This window comes from Dysidea avara, chromosome 11 (assembly GCF_963678975.1).
Source record: "Dysidea avara chromosome 11, odDysAvar1.4, whole genome shotgun sequence".
NCBI lineage: Eukaryota > Metazoa > Porifera > Demospongiae > Dictyoceratida > Dysideidae > Dysidea > Dysidea avara.
The window spans coordinates 610,730-627,683 of record NC_089282.1 but is presented as its reverse complement, the minus strand read 5'-3'; the positions used below and the strand labels follow the sequence as shown (position 1 = coordinate 627,683).

Genomic DNA, 16,954 nt, shown 5'->3' with positions numbered 1-16,954 from the left:
TTTAATTACTTCATCGCATATTGGGCAAGTACTGTTTCTTTTGGGTTTCTTCTCGCGCTGGTTTGAGCTGTCTTTAGATCTCGGTCGTTTCAACGGCAGTAAACCTGGACTGGGAGTTGAAATTGCGTTCAACGACATTTCTGTTCACAAAGGGGAAGGAAAGCACAACTTTTCTTCAGGAATATCTTCTTGGCAGCTTACTTTCAAGGAGACGACAAAAGTAGCTGCATACCACAATCCGTATTATTAATATAAGTTATACGCGCATTCACATGGCTGTAGAATTAGAAAAGAAGTTAGACTGTAAGGATCTCTACTCCTACTTGACTAACCTTGGTACGTCATCACTGGACAGTTTATATGATAGTTCATACGCTTGTCTCGCAGTTTTCAGGTAAGTGACTATCACCGCACGAACCTTTACTAGCGCCTTGAATTATATTTATTGTTATTTACTGTTTAGGGAGCTACCGGAGCTAGCCAAGCAATATGTGATGAGGATGTTATTGCTGGAGGGGTCGATATCGACTAGTTTGATAGCTAGCTGGGTGACTAGCTCCGGACAAAGGTATAGCATCTCCGTATACCACCCAGTATTTGTTAAGCAGACCGTATACTAATTGCTATTGTAGGGTGAATCTGTGTGTACACTACTCAAGTGATGTAATGGACATCCCTTATCCAGTCCATAGCTCAAGGGGGTGGCACTCCAATATATCCTGTACTCTGATCTTCGTCCTTGGTCAAAGTGAAAGTCAAGCTAGAAATTTGCAGTCAGTCAAAGGACAAGCACAGTTCATAAAGTGTATACCATAGTTGATACTTTTAGATGTGAACGTAACTTTGGTCAAGTACAATTTTAGCCAAAGTCAAGGGTCAAGGCTTATTTATCAATTTTGACCACTTTGACCGAGGATGAAGATTAGAGTGCTGCCTCCTTGATAGCTGGAATACCCCACGGGTTACTGGCAGGAGTACATAGATGCTTATGTATAAATAAACACGGTCTTTTGTATATGTGAGGTAACCAGCCCAGTGTATTACTAAAGATGCAAGGTACATGTACGTGTGTCAGTACATGTTGTTTAGCTATATCAACCATCCCCTCTGTTTCCATATCCCAAATTCATTAACAGGCCAATTTGTTATTCGTCATAACTAGTGATGGCTGAGATGCTGTTGTTTGTATGCTATCACAGATGCGATGCTATGTAGTATAATGATTCTGTGAAACAAGTGACATTTTCAACCTAATCCTTGAACATTGTAGAGATATTTGTAAATGATGTGAACAAGGGGGGGCTGCTGAGATGATCTTGTTTGTCTGAATATGATTAGAGTTCTAGAAAAGCAGTCTAAATTTCATCGCCTTTGGCAGCTCATGTGCTCCTGATTTCACTAAGTGGCATGTCACGTATTTAACTAGAACACAGTTTGTGTTATATGCTATGAATGCTTTACCACTGCTGGAAGCTAATCTGTTGGAGTAACATCACTTATAACCTAACTCTTAACTGGAGTGGTCATGACCTCTTTGGACTGAAGAAAGAGGCTTTTCCCCTTGTGACACTTTTTCTGTTGGTTTGCAGTAATGCACCATACGTCACAAGAGGTGTGGCACTTTACCAGGCATGCGACCCTATCTCATACAAACTTTCTATTCTCTACATGCCCTCCAGTTGATGCCAAGTTTGTAATGAACTGGCAAGTTTATCAATGTGTAGTTTAGGTCTATTTCCACAATTTCATATAAGCAAGAAGGCAGTTGTAGTTTATAGAAATGGTGACAATAAAGTTCAGAACAAGTTGGTACTAATGACACATCTATTCTGAAGAAGAGATGGGTGGATAACAGTCTTGGGGGTAACGCGTTACATAATATTATTACTTTTGTGGTAACTAAGTAATATAATGAAATACGCTATAAAAACAGGTAATATAACTCAAGTTACTTCTCTTACAAATGTAACGTGTTACCTAAGTAATATAGTTACTGTAACAAGTGTAATATTACTACGAGTAGCGAAGTTACTAATCTCATTAGTAATCCACTGAGTAACGTCTGGCCACAACGAAGTAACGAAGCCTACTGAATGAAGCTTATTCACCAGCTTCTTACTTATAACCAACATTGCTGGCCAACAACGCAACCATGTCACGTGATAAGGTAGTAGTTTCACACATGACAGCTTAAGGCTGTGGACACAAAGTAAAATATTATTATAGTTACTTTATTTTATGGGTAATATGTAACTAACTAAATAGTTCAGTTGCAAGTAATATGTAATATGTAACTAGTTACTTTTAAAGTATCTGTCCCAACACTGATAAGTTTTATCACAAAGGTGTAGTACAGTACTCTATTTATTGCTTATCGGAATGTACTGGGTGTATTGATATGATGCATTTGTGTTTGGAAATTATTTTAATACAGAGGCCAATTTACTTATAGATTTGTATACACACTACACTATATCACTGATGTCATGTTGGGGACTGTGTTGTTAATACATCCCATCTCTGTAAAGGTGCATGCTGGTCACATCATTATGATGTGATTGTGGTTTTGTGTAATGGATGACTGAGAGGTTATACTGAGGTGTTGGAAAAGTTGTGTCATACATCATCACTGGCAATAATATTATTGAGAAATACCTTGCAGTAGCAGAATCGGAGTAAAAGCTACTGAGTTATAAAACAAAATCCAACTACGTGTAGCAAGTGCACGACTGAGATACTTTAATAGTACTGTAAAAGGGACCATATTTCACTAACGTTGTAGTAGGATCATTAATATGCAGTTGTGAGTTCTTGAAATGCACAGCTTCATGTGTGCATGGGTAGGTGGATGTACCAGTGTTGACTACACATACAGGTACTTGAACATGTGTAGACATACAGCTCGACAACCACAGAACAGTACCACACAGTGTTTGGGCGTGGTGCTCATGATTTAGTGTAGTTGGAATACCGCAATATATTGTCTTTTGTTGTGCACAATAATAGTGTGCTAATTTTCTAAACAAACCAAACTGTGTGTGTATGGCGGCCGGGATATTATACAGGAGTGCACTCAGAGTACAACATACACACACTTGTGTTATAATGTGTTGCACTATATAGAAAGGGAACATGTGGACTGTGATGGATAGACAACACAACGATGTGCTTTATGTGTCCTGCTACTATTGATGACAGAAACATTGCATGACTGTCACAATGTACACTGAAGTGATAACTAACTGTTGTAGCAGATCGTCTTTTAAAAGAAGGTTCTACTCTGAACTGGTAGGCTCTTCCTAAAAAGGAATAGGGTCCATGGAGCCCTTAGAACCCTCGGATCTGCCACTGAATCCTTGTGGTCATCATGTCCTCTTCTCCTTGCCATCCCATACAGTACAAACATGATACTCAAAGGAGGTTCTTCTAATTAGCATCACAAAGTGGACACTAATTAACATGATCTTAACTCACTGTTAACAACTGTGTTAGCAGGGATGATGGGATGATAATAATAAACAAGAGTGATAATTATGTTAGAATCAGTGACCTTGTAAACTAATCTACTCTGCAGTAGTTTCTCTCTTGTCTCATCTTACCAATATACTACCCATGTTGTGTCATTGTGATACAAACTATCACACTATTTGTTTACTGTCAACAGTCTATCTGCGAAAATATGACCAAACATCCAGCAGTTGAAGTCATAGCGTTTGTGTGTAGTGTAGTGTGTGTGTGTGTGTGTGTGTGTGTGTGTGTGTGTGTGTGTGTGTGTGTGTGTGTGTGTGTGTGTGTGTGTGTGTGTGTGTGTGTGTGTGTGTGTGTGTGTGTGTGTGTGTGTGTGTGTGTGTGTGTGTGTGTGTGTGTAGTGTGTGTTGGCAAATCCTCCTGGCCACAGGTGAAGGTGTGGGCACCTAAAGGTGCCTTCACCTGTTATATGAGTTGGTATTTGCTTATAAGTTCCCATTTACAGCTGGGTATATATACTGGAGTATAGTTTCTTGCTCAAGGAAACAACTGGGCACCAAGCATAAAATCTGGAATGCACTGTGACTTGTCATACACTACACACACATACACACACAAAGCCTTCATTCAGCTGCCATGTTAGCATGGTCATGCCTACCCAGTGAACCAGCACTGAGACACCTGCTGCGCTACTCAGGTGCTAGGAGTCTGTGCAGGAAAATCCTCCTGGGGTAGGACTAGTAATCTGCAGGAGTCTGTACCATGTCCCACAGCTGAAGGTGTGGACACCCAAACTCCCATCTGGACCTTCACCCACTGTGTGAGACATGGACAGTTGGCATTTGCTTCTCCAAGGTACCCATTGATGTTACAGCTGGGTGGGCTGCGGAAACCCACCCGACCCAGTGTGGGTGGACTTCGGGTGCCCACACCTTCACCTGTGGGATATGACATAGCCTCCTCTGAGGTACTAGTCCTGCTCCAGGAGGATTTGCCAACACAAACACACACACCACACACACCACACACACACATACATTTGTTTGTACTGCCCATGCGTGAAGCTCTCATATGACTGATCTGTGTGGGTAGTCAACCATGTGATAATCACACCTACAACGCATGTCCCTGATAGACTAACAAGTGTGATTATTGTCATGTTCTTGGCCACCTCATAACAACTTGACAGCCAAATGTAAACACTATATGGTCCACACACTGTATGGTTGCTCCTGCTGCCACTCCTCCATTTAAAATTCAGTTGCAAAGATGTTGGACTACATACCACATATGTCACATAGTTAATTGTGTCACAGCCTCTGGTAATTCCCCTTGTGCATCTTTTAAGAGGACTACTCTATTCAGCTAAACAAGCTAAGTAGGTAACATCATCACTTCTGTATGTCACCAAATTTGATCTTTAATGGATTTTTCCCCTCCCATGGAATATGTAGTGGAGAAGATGCCAGTAGTGCTGGGCTGTGTCAGAGATGACAGCATTAGCCAGTAAGCTTTTCAGCTGTGCTCTGATTATACAATATATTCCCACTTTTATAGCTGGGTATGCTGGAGCAAAGTTTCTGTCTGTCACCACCTGGTCTTGTGATTATCAGGTCATTGCACTACCGTTAGCTTGCTACTGGCTTACTACGGCAGACCACATCATCACTATGTGATTCTCTCCATAGTACGTATTATGGGCTTTTGTTATAATTCATTGAGGCATGTGATCGTCATGGTTACTTGTCCTATAACCAATAGTGTGTGATAGAGTTATTTCATTGGACGAATTATCACATTTAATTTAATATTAATGAAACCTTATAATGGACTACTGTTTTTGGTCTTATCTTAACAGGTGGTTGTACTAAACAGGTGGTCTTTGAGTAAATGACATTTATAGTATTGTGAGAGGTGGTCTTATTGTACAGGTGGTTACTATCCCACAATACCACTAGCACACACAACTACCTACCACTTCCTACAACAATACTTGACCACACTGTCAAGGTGTATATAGGATTATATTATTATCACATCACTGATTGTGTTTCCCCTTCACCATATCTGACTGACCATACAACAAAGGCCATGTGGGTACCACACCCCATCATACAACAGCTAGTATCTCACTACTACAATGGAATATCTCAATTCTGTGGCCATAGAGTCATAACATAAAAGGTTATGAGTGATGAAGTTATAAAGGTAGACAAGTTTAATGTACCCAAGTGTTCTGTTTATACAGGCTTGGTCAAGATATTGACCTCTGGTATTATCTTATGACAACATCAGAAACTTTGTTCTGTTGTTTTGTTAATAGTATTTTTATTACGTTGCTTCTAGGAATTATCCATCATACCATCATACAATAACTCTACACTTATTGCTACGAGCATACATTCCTTATATAACCATTGAGTTGTGGATAGTTGTGGTCAATATGTTACTATTGCTGGAAGCCTTGTGTAATATTAGTGTCTCTTGGTGTGAACTATTAATTATTTCATTAAGACTTTCTGACTCTTATAGTGATCATCAGAAGGCACTTGTGAAACTACAAAACTTGCACATTTTGATCAATGGATCAACTGATGAAGTTACTGTTAATCCTGTGTTTAGATCAAGTATCAAGTTGTATCAGTTAGTAACTATGTGTAGTGTGTTACACTGTACACATGTGTAGTAACATTGCTCTTAGATACTTGGGCTTGGGAAGAAAGAATGGATGACAATTGTAGACATACAACACCACACACACACACAACACACACACACACATACACGCTACTCACATTACACACATACTGATATACCAGTAGTGTGATGGTTTAATGTGTCGCCTACAGTCTTCTTCTATTATCCTATGAATACAAGTTGAGCATTGATTAACGTAGCACTAAGAAGCCATTATAACAGCAACTTCTGATTTGAGTTATATCTGCGGTATAATGACATATTATTTAGAGCAGGAAAGTCCCAGGGGCTCCCCCATGAAGGAAGTTTAGTGGTGGGGGTTGGACCAGCTAATTGACCACAGTGAATGTGTGGTATTGTTGACAGGATGAATCATGTTTATACTGGTCTCTTATAATAATAGCATGTACCAGTGTGTGCTTTAGTTAGTTGAGTGTGCAGGTCTGTAGTGTGTAGATCATGTGGGTGTGGCTGTATTGTGTGCAGCATTTGTGGATCATCTGCAGTTGAGCCACTCCCACCTGACAAACATTCTAAGGATGTTACCTTCTTGACAAAGTATGCTGATAGCAGATGGGAGGTGAGGTATTCTACATGATGGCTTATCTGCTAACACAATTGGTGTGTAGTGTTTGCTACACTATTTGGTTGACTCCTCAACTCAAGAGGTTAGTTCTGGTATGCAAGAGTTGATGCAGAACTCCAGACTTGTTTCTCACAAGTAAGTCACTTACAAACATCAGTGTACAATATCCATGTGTCTGTGTTACTTCTGTGCTTAACTGTAGCAGTGTGTATGTGATGTGTGTGTAGTGTGTGTGTGTGTAGTGTGTGTGTGTAGTGTGTGTGAGGTGTAGCCAAGTGGCTAGAGCATCGGCCTGGTAATCAAAAGGTTCCTGGTTCGATGCTCGGTTACGCCAAATTGGTATTTCTTGAGCAAAAAAGTTTACTCACATTGCTCCAGTCTACCCAGCTGTTTAAATGGGGCCTGGTGGCCTGGTGTCAACTGGGAAGCAGCCCGCCCAACTGTAACGTCAATGGATACCTGGTACTAACTGGGGAAGCAAATACCAACTGTCCATGTACCACACAGTGGGTGAAGGTCCAGGTGGGACTTTGGGTGCCTATACCTTCACTTGTGGGACATGGCACAGCCTCCTGTGGGTTACTAGTCCTATCCCAGGAGGATTTGCCTGTGCTGACTCCTAGCACCTGAGTAGCATATTGGTGTCCCAGTGCTGTTTCACTAGGTAAGCATGACTGTGCTAGCATGGCAGCTGAAGGCTTTGCTGTGTGTATGTGTTTGTGTGTGTAGTGTAGTGTAGTATAGTATCAGTCAAAAATGAAGAGATTTACTTGGGTAGTATGATGTATGGGGACGCAACTTAACTCTACAGCAGATGGAGGGAAGGTTCTCCTGAGGTTCTTACCATCATAAACACAGATCACACCATGTCAGCAGCAACCTACGTAATGTATAATTTACCCACTTCCCTGAAGAAGTCATACATATAACTACTCATTTAAAATGTAACTGTAAATATTCATCATGTGTATCGTTGCATGCACAATCTTGTTGTGTGACACTGCACGAGGGTGTGAGACATGCACATGTGCTCCTACTGTAATGTGCTGAGTGAGTTGATGGTGGGTATTCCAACCTCAAATACCAAACCAACCTCTTTGTGCAGTACAGTGGCTTCCCATTGTTAGCAATGCAACACCTAAAATGTCCACAAATATTTCAGATGGGCAAATCAAAAAATGTGAAGTTACTTTGATCTGTCAGTAGTGATTCACCCACAACACACGTAAGCTTGTCATCTGATGGTATCCTCTTCATAGGTCAAGTGATGGCCGCTCAGTAACAAATATATCCTCACTTGGCTTCCAGTTCCTGCTGCTCAGCCGGCGTATACAAGTCTGGTTCATTGTACAAGAACATCTCAAGAACTCTCAGGTTGGTACACATCATCAATGTACCCTCTGAATATCATTATGTGTCTTGTGTTTCTATACTCTAATGTGTGTTGTATGTCAAGAACTTTGAGGTTTGCATACACAGCAGTTTTAGAAGCCGACTCAATGTTTGATGTTAAACAATGAATATTGTTATATTGTTACTACTCAAATGTGTTTTTGTTGGTAGAATTTGGAAGACTGTGTGGAATGTTTAAAGCTGTTATTCCAGCTGAGTTTCCTCAAGTCTGGAAAGGTAAATTCACATGACCTTTAGTACACAACCTTATCTTATGTGTAAGCTGTTTGTTGTATTTGGTGCAATATGGGATTCACCTTGACACACCACAAACACCAAAATGTTGAGTTACATCATCCAGTTATGGTTAATATGTTTGTTGACAGGAATATTCCACAGAATTGTTGACACCCACTCAACAGGGCTTTCTACAAGACCTCCGTGAGCTAGGGCTTGTATACCAACGGAAGGTATCACATAATATTATTTTTTATCTGTCTGTTACCTGTCACCTTATGTAGCGTGCCTCTGGAAGATACTCACCTACACACTTAGGGATAAATGTATTAGAAGGTAGGGTTGGCGCCAACACTACTAATTTGTATAATGTTATTTAATTTATTATGTGTGAAACTATCCAGTTATTTGATTAAAAAGTAAAACGTGAATGATCAGGCCCAACTATCAGCTTGCTTTAATGACAATCATTGAAGTCAGTTAAGTGATATGTTGACACTGGTGACCTCTAGTAATCTGATACATTGTGATAATATGACACAGCACACACATTTAATAGTGACTCTATATCATATGATTGTGTTACATGTTTAGACTAGTGGGAACTATATATCTAGAGAGGTACAGCGTCTCTCTGGATAGTGTCCTGTTATGTTAAGTTGTCATCTGTTTGACATATAGTTTGTTGAAGTCCATCCATTTGAGGAGTTTATAGTCAGTTATCTGAAATAAATAATGCATAAAATGATTTTTCACTTGAGCGTGAAATGTAGTTTGTTTAGTGTTGCATATAAAATTGACAATATAATAAATGTTGTGTGCCAGATTCTTGGGCTGCACTGGCGTGTGGCTTGTCTGCAGTCTACTGTGACTGGTATGCAGTAGGCATTTGCTGTTTATGTGGGACCTCATGTGGGAGCTGGCTGGAGGTTGCTGAGTCACCTTTGGGTGCCAGGAAGTCAGTTAGCTCCCACACAACAGCTGGGCCTGTTTGAACATGCTTTGCTGAAATTGCACGTATTTAGAAACCACGACTTGAGCTACACAAACAAGCACAGACACGCAGCAAAGCTCAGACTAGAGAACAACCAAAGGTTGATGTTACACGAATGTGTACATCTACACTGACAAACATTTGTCACTACACGATTTTTCAGTCAAGTGCAACAACCTAGCCGAACACCGGCTGGTACACGCCTACCTTTATATCGCAGATCATTTTTGGTGCAACTAAAAAGCTAAAACCCATTCATCCCTCCTTGCCTTACTGCAAAGTTTGGTTCAACAAACTACTACTCGACTTGAAGTCGATATCGTTCTCTTCACGATGTCTGTTTTGGAGAGATCTTCCGTCGGACAACCAGTCAATGTAGACAGGACTTGTTTGGCAGGTCGCGCATACTTTAGCGCTGTTTGACCTGCCGACCAAGCCCAATCTACATCGACTTCAGCTGCCACTAGTAACCTGCGAACTGTGAAATAACACGTTTCACACTAGGCGCTTCTTTTTTATAAGCTGCCGAATATAGCTAGCGTTAGCACATTACGCAATGACATCATTGCATTTTCCCAGGGTATTCCCCTTAGGCATGTGTCTAAGTCTAATTTCCGCGCTGTCTGTTAACTATGACATAGTTGTTGACCGCGACCATAAATGGACTATTTGGGGTTAATTTATAACAAAAATTATTTTGCTTCTACTAAATCACTATAATGTCTAGATGCATATAACCAATCTCGTTTGTGCTAGCCTCACAGGCTAGATTGTATTTGGATCCCTGCATGTGTAACAGTAGTTGTCAAGTCACTTACTGTCTTCCACCTCATGATAATAAGTCTCGTTGTTAGGAATCTTCATACTCATCTTACAGGTTGTTTACAAGAATGTATACTGCTCTCCTGGCAGTCCCAAACTGGGTTGTGCCTTATTATTGGCACCAGCTTCATTATTGCATAAACTATCCGTGGTGGTCTTCACAACCAATACACATTCCACGGTACTGATTCGTCAGCATTCTCCAAACAATTTTGACTGCAGTTTAATTAGTTTTTTGTACAAAAGTTTCAAGCTTCCAAAACTGAGGCAACCAATTTCTGACTTATTTCCAGCATTGCATCCCTAAGCCCCACTTAGCCACTTCACTCTAGCCACAGTCCCATAGTAATATTGAGGTGGTACTGTTGGTGAATACCGAAGACACTACAGAGGGCTGATGAATACAAAGGACTAGTGACTCTACAGTGATTCTACTAGTTCTTGTGTGATAGTTGATTGAAATTACATACATGTGAGGACTTAGCTAGTGATTGATTATTTATAATATCATGTCATGCAAGAGCTATTTATGTGTGCGTGTTTAATGCATGTTTAATTTAGTTATAACAAGAGTGAGTTATTCACTCTGGATATAATCATAAGTTTACAAAAAAGAAGCAACATGGTTGGTTGATAGCACAAAACCACACAAGGGCCTTGTACAGTTTTGTGCATGTATAATAGTCTGGATCATGTGATGCTGGTCACCTTATCATATGATCTTGTAGGCTCAAAGAAACCTGATGAGGAGGGGGCCATATTGCCCTCTGTTTTTAAAGATGGCTACATCATAGTTGAGACTAACTTCAGATTATGTGCCTACACCAGTGAGTAGCCTGTACCCTCATCACTATGTGTTGTCATGGTTACTGAACAGATTCACAACTTGATATTCAGATCATTGGTCTTTTCTGTCAGTTACAGTACAAGTTAGTAAACCAGTTGTGTTGTCTGTCTGTGCGGTGTACTTGTGTAATATGTGTGGTCAAGTGGTTGTTGGAGTATCAGCTAGGTAATTGCAAGATGTCAGAGCAAGTAACTTTACTCACATTGTTAACTGGGGAAGCAGCAGCCTATATCTAGCTGTATAAATGAGGATCCGGTGTTAAATGTATGAATACAATGGCAACTGTTCATGTCTCACACAACAGATAGGAGACCACAGATTCCTAAACTCATTTGTGAGCCCTCCTGTGATGTGTGTATTAGTCCTGCTCCATGTCTTGTGGTAGAGTGTGTGTGGCATCACTCAGTTATGTGCTTATCCTAAACACACTTGGCCATTATTATGCCATGAAATTTCCTGTTGTTGAGCTTAACACCATCAGACACACATCTTCACACTGTAGCAGTACAATCAACACCTAAACTTTGTAATCATATGGAGTTGATAGTGATATTGAAGTTGTTTTCTTTAATGTCATGATGTCATGCTAAGACTACTTGGTAGGACATTTTTTAAGAGACAAGTCTTAATACCCATCCTTGCATCACACTCATTTGGTAATTGGTTGTGATTTGCCTGTCTCTTTGTGGTCAAAGTGCTAGATTTGTCTTATGATAGTTACATTAGAGACAGTTTGGATAACAGCCTTTGTGAATACCAAGACCTTCATTAGTCATCATCAGGACTATCTGGAGCTCCAAAGCTCACACTATGACTACCAGGGCTAAAATTGCTACAGGTCTTCATTAGAGTTACCTCTGTCTTCACCTCACATAGTTCACCATCTTTCAGGTCACTACAGGTACACTCTCACTAAAATATCCCGCCATGCTGCGAGCAGTGCAGATGATGATTTGAGAGCTCTGGATGGTTGGGCTGTGTCACTGATTCTGTGGTAGCGTTGACCTTTTATGGCTCATAGCACTCGCTACTCATGAGGATACACCTGCTGCCAGAAGCCCTTCACTAGCGGTCACATGTGATTAGCGTTAATGAGCTATAAATTGTGCTAATACAATTAACAGTTAATAATTTTGAGAATCAGTCTGACACCATCTGAACTAATTAATAGCCTACTAAAGTTTTTAAGAACAGTTTCTAGCTTGGATGAGAAATGATATAGTCTTCTGTAATTACATGTATGCATGTGCATTTTGGCTGAAGGTGCAGTTTACCCACAAACCATTAATGCAGACTTGTCTCCTATTAAATATAGTAGGTGGCCTTATATAGTACAATATAGGTCTTGCAGGGATTTTTCTAGGGGGGGGGGGGGCATTTTGCCCCCCTGAAAATGATTTTGCCCCCCCTGAACTCTGCCTCAACCAGCCCAATGATAGAACAATGATAAATTGATTTGAAATCATAAAATTTAGTCGATGGCTAGCTAGCTACAATAAAACAAATTTAGCCTAATTTAAGTTCTGCCCCCCCCCCCCCCTCAATTTCTGAAAAACTCGGATTGCCCCCCTGAATTTATTTTCTAGAAAAATCCCTGGGTCTTGTATAACTCTGCTGGCAAGGAGTCAATTTTCTTTAAGTTTAGCAGAACTACAAGTACAAGGTCCTAGCTAGCAGAACTACAAGTACAAGGTCCTAGCTAGCAGAACTACAAGTACAAGGTCCTAGCTAGCAGAACTACAAGCACAAGGTCCTAGCTAGCAGAACTACAAGTACAAGGTCCTAGCTAGCAGAACTACAAGTACAAGGTCCTAGCTAGCAGAACTACAAGTACAAGGTCCTAGCTGTTGTGGCTTTTTTGGTGCATGCAGATTGCCAGAGGATTGATTCACCACCTAGTAGAGTTTTGATGTGAAGAACCAACTTGTAGTATCAACAGGCTCTATAGCCTTCTCATGTGTAGTGGTCATGAAAATGATGATGTAAAGACACTAATGGTTACTGGTCTTCTTTGTAATGTTCTAGTCAGTTAATATACTTTTAACCCACATGGCTATATTAAACTATTACACAGCGAGGTGTAGAGATAAAAACAGTTGAAAACATATTAATACAGTCAATGTTTCTAATTGCTTGGCAAATGTGATCAATTAAAAAGTATGCCACATGTGCAAATTTTCTGTGAGGTCACTAATGCAGATGGACTGTGTGTAATCTTTGACATCATGTGAGCTTTATACTCTTGTGTCTCATGGACCAACCATAGCTTCAAGTAGGTCACAGTCCTCAATAATACTATAAGTTCTTGCTAGGATCATGGTTGACATCTAGAGCTGTAGCATATTTCCTGTACACATGAATTGCAAAGAAAAATAATTAAATTAAACATTTGTTAGAGCCTGCAGCCACCTCCATTAGTGACATCATGTTACATATGTGGTGAAACTGTGTTTGGGTGGTATTGTGTTTGACATGTTAACTATTCACTTGACGTTTTATCAACAGATTTCCTAATATGGTAATAGGGACAATTACTAGAGAAAGTGTTCACAATGTGAGTGTTGTGTTCATGTTTAGTGTTGTAGTGTTGACTCTTATTAATTCAGGCATTCAAAAGTGGTATCAAGGCAGAACAGGTGAGGAGCTGATCAAGCTAGTCATCTCATGGTTGGCATTGTTGTTAGATCTTCTCATTTCTGGAATCACATGCTCATCCTAATGTACTTCATAATGTGAGTAACCAGTTGTATACAATCCAATAGTATTAATGTGAACTCCGTGTATTAACAACTCACAGGTCCCCAGTACAGGACTAGAGTATAACACATTTCTATGATCATGTGTATCACCCATACTTGTCTACCCTTCAAGTAACTCCTACGGTTCAATAACACATTCAAGTATCAACTTTCTTCTTAAGTTCTTCATGACACTTATTATACTTCTCTTAACCCCAGTATCACCAACATGACCATAGGCAACAGAGGGGTGGGGCTTAATCCCCTCAGAATTATATCTTGTCAAAATTGTCTGTCTTTTAGTGGTGCTAAAAACTGAAAAAAATTTGATACGTATGTTTTGCCCTAATAGAGCAGTCAAAGCACTTCATGAAGTATTTCCATTAGTGAGAATGGAGCCTGAGAGTTGTGTATCTTTACCAGTGTGTCAGTATAGGTTGTTTTAGTACAGTATATCAGTACAAAGATATGGTAACTATAAAAACTTTGCTAACACTTTTTATAGACTGCAAATATCCTCATAAATACATCATGGCTAGATAAGTTGAAATGCTTCAAATAATAACTACCTATAAATGAGACATCATGAAAGCTAAATGGCTACAGCTTCTGGGGGGGTGGGGGTATTACCCCAACTCCCTGCTGCCAGAGATCCTCACACCCTCACCACTGAACATAACCACTGATGGTACGGTCATTGTTCAACCATTAAACACTTTCTGACACCTGATCAACAGGTAACAACTGATCACTGAGATACTCACTGAGACAATCACTATAGTAAACCAACCTTCTCAACTTCTCTAATTTCTCTTCAGTTTTTTTTTTCTATTTCAGCTTTTGGTCCTCATGAGATGTGCCACTCCTTTTATACTCCAGTATAACCAAGCTCAAAACAGTACAGTGCAGCCTGAAACATTCCAATAGCTTGTTAAATAATAAGATTTTTTTTCTACTGACTGACTGACTGACTGCCATACCGATGTCTTTAGACAAGTGTAACTTGATAACAGCTAGGTGTATGGGCTTGGTTTTTTCACTGTTCGGCGTTGCTTCAGCCTGACAAGTGTCTTTTGGCATACTGTAGTACATACAATGCATGTTTCACGGACTTACCTGTGTCCTCCTTTGTGTCGCATTGTGCAAGGTGTCAAGCTGCATGATGGCTTCCCTACATTTGTAACAGAAATTGTCTGAGTTTTACGTTGTAACTGGATTGATTGCAAAGGTCCTTCTTGTAGTGTTCTTTGTTTGTAACGCTGTGTGACAGGCTGAACATATCATAATGGTCACTTTGCTATTTCAGTGGTTTATAGTTGGGGACGAAAACAATAAACCTGGTGTCATTCTTTCTTCTAATGTGGTAGGCATGGGTTGACCAGTCATAAAATATTACTAAAAGTAAACAAACAAGTTTCAAGTAGAAGGAATTTTAAGGGACCAAAGAACTAAAGCAACAGCTCCCTCACCATACTATTGCAATATACAACACAACCACTGGGTTACTCCACACCAAATTGTTAATGAACTTTAACAACAACTCACAACTACACACACTACCTAGTAATAACATACTGGGCTACTTAGCTACAACTGATAATAAAAAGGAAATAACAAATTTGAGACTGTCCAGCCCAGCACAATCTTGGAGAAAAAACCTGATAGGCTTTTTACTTTTCTTTTTTGCTTACCAGAAAAACCCAAACAGCTCCACTCTCTATACTATCAAATACACTATGATACATTTTATGAACTGTGTATGAGGGATAGCTTATGCTAGCGTGCACACAGTTCACACATTAGAATATTTAGCAATGATATTAAAAACACAAGATGCCACGTGGTTTAGGCTACTATTTCACTAGCACATTTTACAGTAACTCAATACCAGTCACCACCCACATATCTAGTAGTTCCAAGTATAGCTACAGTTACTGGTAGCTATTCTCCTAACAAGGTAGATTACTACAAGAAAACAAATAAGGAGTAGTGAGTAATAGTCCTACAAAATACTAGACGTATTAATTGCTTGTACAACAGAGGAGTCACTGGGAGTTATGAAAAGTAAACAGACATAGCCTAGTAGTACTAGCCTAGTAGTTCCTTCCAGCATTGCATACTGACAAAGTCTGCTAAGCTGAGCCTTTGTGACAATGTAATAATGTCGTTGTTAACAACATCATCATTGTAGATATGACTTCATTGTGATATTAACAATTCAGTGACATTATGGTGGGGTAAACCATATCTGACAATAAAGTTAGTAAGTAAACCTCAGCCCATGGTATACTGAGCTAGCCACATGAGTACACATAAGCAATATAGGCATGTCACAAACCTTCCTTCAAACATAGCTAAGAAGTAAGTGTTATGTTATATTTGAAAAATTTACCGGTATCAGTACCAGCCACGATGTTTAGTTGTCAATGTAAGGATGATCAGTGGACATGTTATGTACAATGTTAGCTAATGTGATCATGTTGAAAGGCTGTTTAATAACTTACGTATAAAATAACACAAGGAATTATCCTGATAGAAACATCTTGATGGTTCCTATGGCCATATAGCTAGCTTCATTTCCTATTGGAAAACCTTTGAAGTGTGTGGTCTCGTACACTTGTCATCTTTCCACCAAACAAGTTTCCTCTTCAGTCAACACCATGTAGCTATCTAACTAGATGACATTGCAGTAACAAATATGCATGTTGGGTATTAGCTGAACTGTAGTCTATATCATGGAGGTACAATAACTACAGTTGTAAATTGTTCTCACTATAGTTCCCAGTGATACCAGCTACTGTGAGGGACCAGGTGACCTTGTGGCAACATGAGAGAGATCGGCTAAGTTTCACTGAAGGTGACCGCATCCCTTAATTGTTCCCCTTATCACCATAGCAACACAGGGGTCTTATACAATCAGTTTATTACACAAAATGATTTTGAACTAGTCCGACAATATGCTGAGGTTAGCAATGTAGTGTTACCATGATGATTTGAGGTATTGTACACAGGACCTGGGAGTGTTATTATGGAGCAGTGGAACTACTAGAAGTATGGTAGTGAGCAAGGGAGGTCATGAAGAAGTGAGAAGATTTTGGAAAAGAAATAAACAAAACTGAATTAATGAATTCATAATGTAATTCACACAATTACGGATTCACTTATTATTTCAA

At 39.7% G+C, this 16,954-nt stretch overlaps 1 protein-coding gene across 1 annotated transcript; it reads left to right on the top strand.

The window, feature by feature from the left end:
- Window positions 1-234: 234 nt before the first annotated feature.
- Window positions 235-16,954, top strand: LOC136238221 (general transcription factor IIH subunit 4-like). Its single transcript, XM_066028576.1, has 17 exons — window positions 235-394; window positions 464-568; window positions 6,001-6,111; window positions 6,652-6,745; window positions 6,795-6,886; window positions 8,011-8,125; window positions 8,315-8,380; window positions 8,530-8,613; window positions 8,665-8,716; window positions 10,925-11,023; window positions 11,074-11,125; window positions 13,549-13,597; window positions 13,650-13,679; window positions 13,728-13,775; window positions 16,560-16,638; window positions 16,685-16,746; window positions 16,793-16,954. The coding sequence occupies exons 1-17, from the start codon at window positions 273-275 to the stop codon at window positions 16,898-16,900; spliced, it is 1,368 nt and encodes a 455-aa protein (XP_065884648.1). The 5' UTR covers window positions 235-272; the 3' UTR covers window positions 16,901-16,954.

Excerpts from the sequence above, each read along its gene's own strand:
- LOC136238221 (XM_066028576.1), top strand. The coding sequence starts at position 273 with ATGGCTGTAGAATTAGAAAAGAAGTTAGACTGTAAGGATCTCTACTCC. Across the intron at positions 8,126-8,314 it reads AACATCTCAAGAACTCTCAG|AATTTGGAAGACTGTGTGGA; the intron begins GTTGGTACACAT and ends TTTTGTTGGTAG. Across the intron at positions 13,598-13,649 it reads CTAGAGAAAGTGTTCACAAT|GCATTCAAAAGTGGTATCAA; the intron begins GTGAGTGTTGTG and ends TTATTAATTCAG.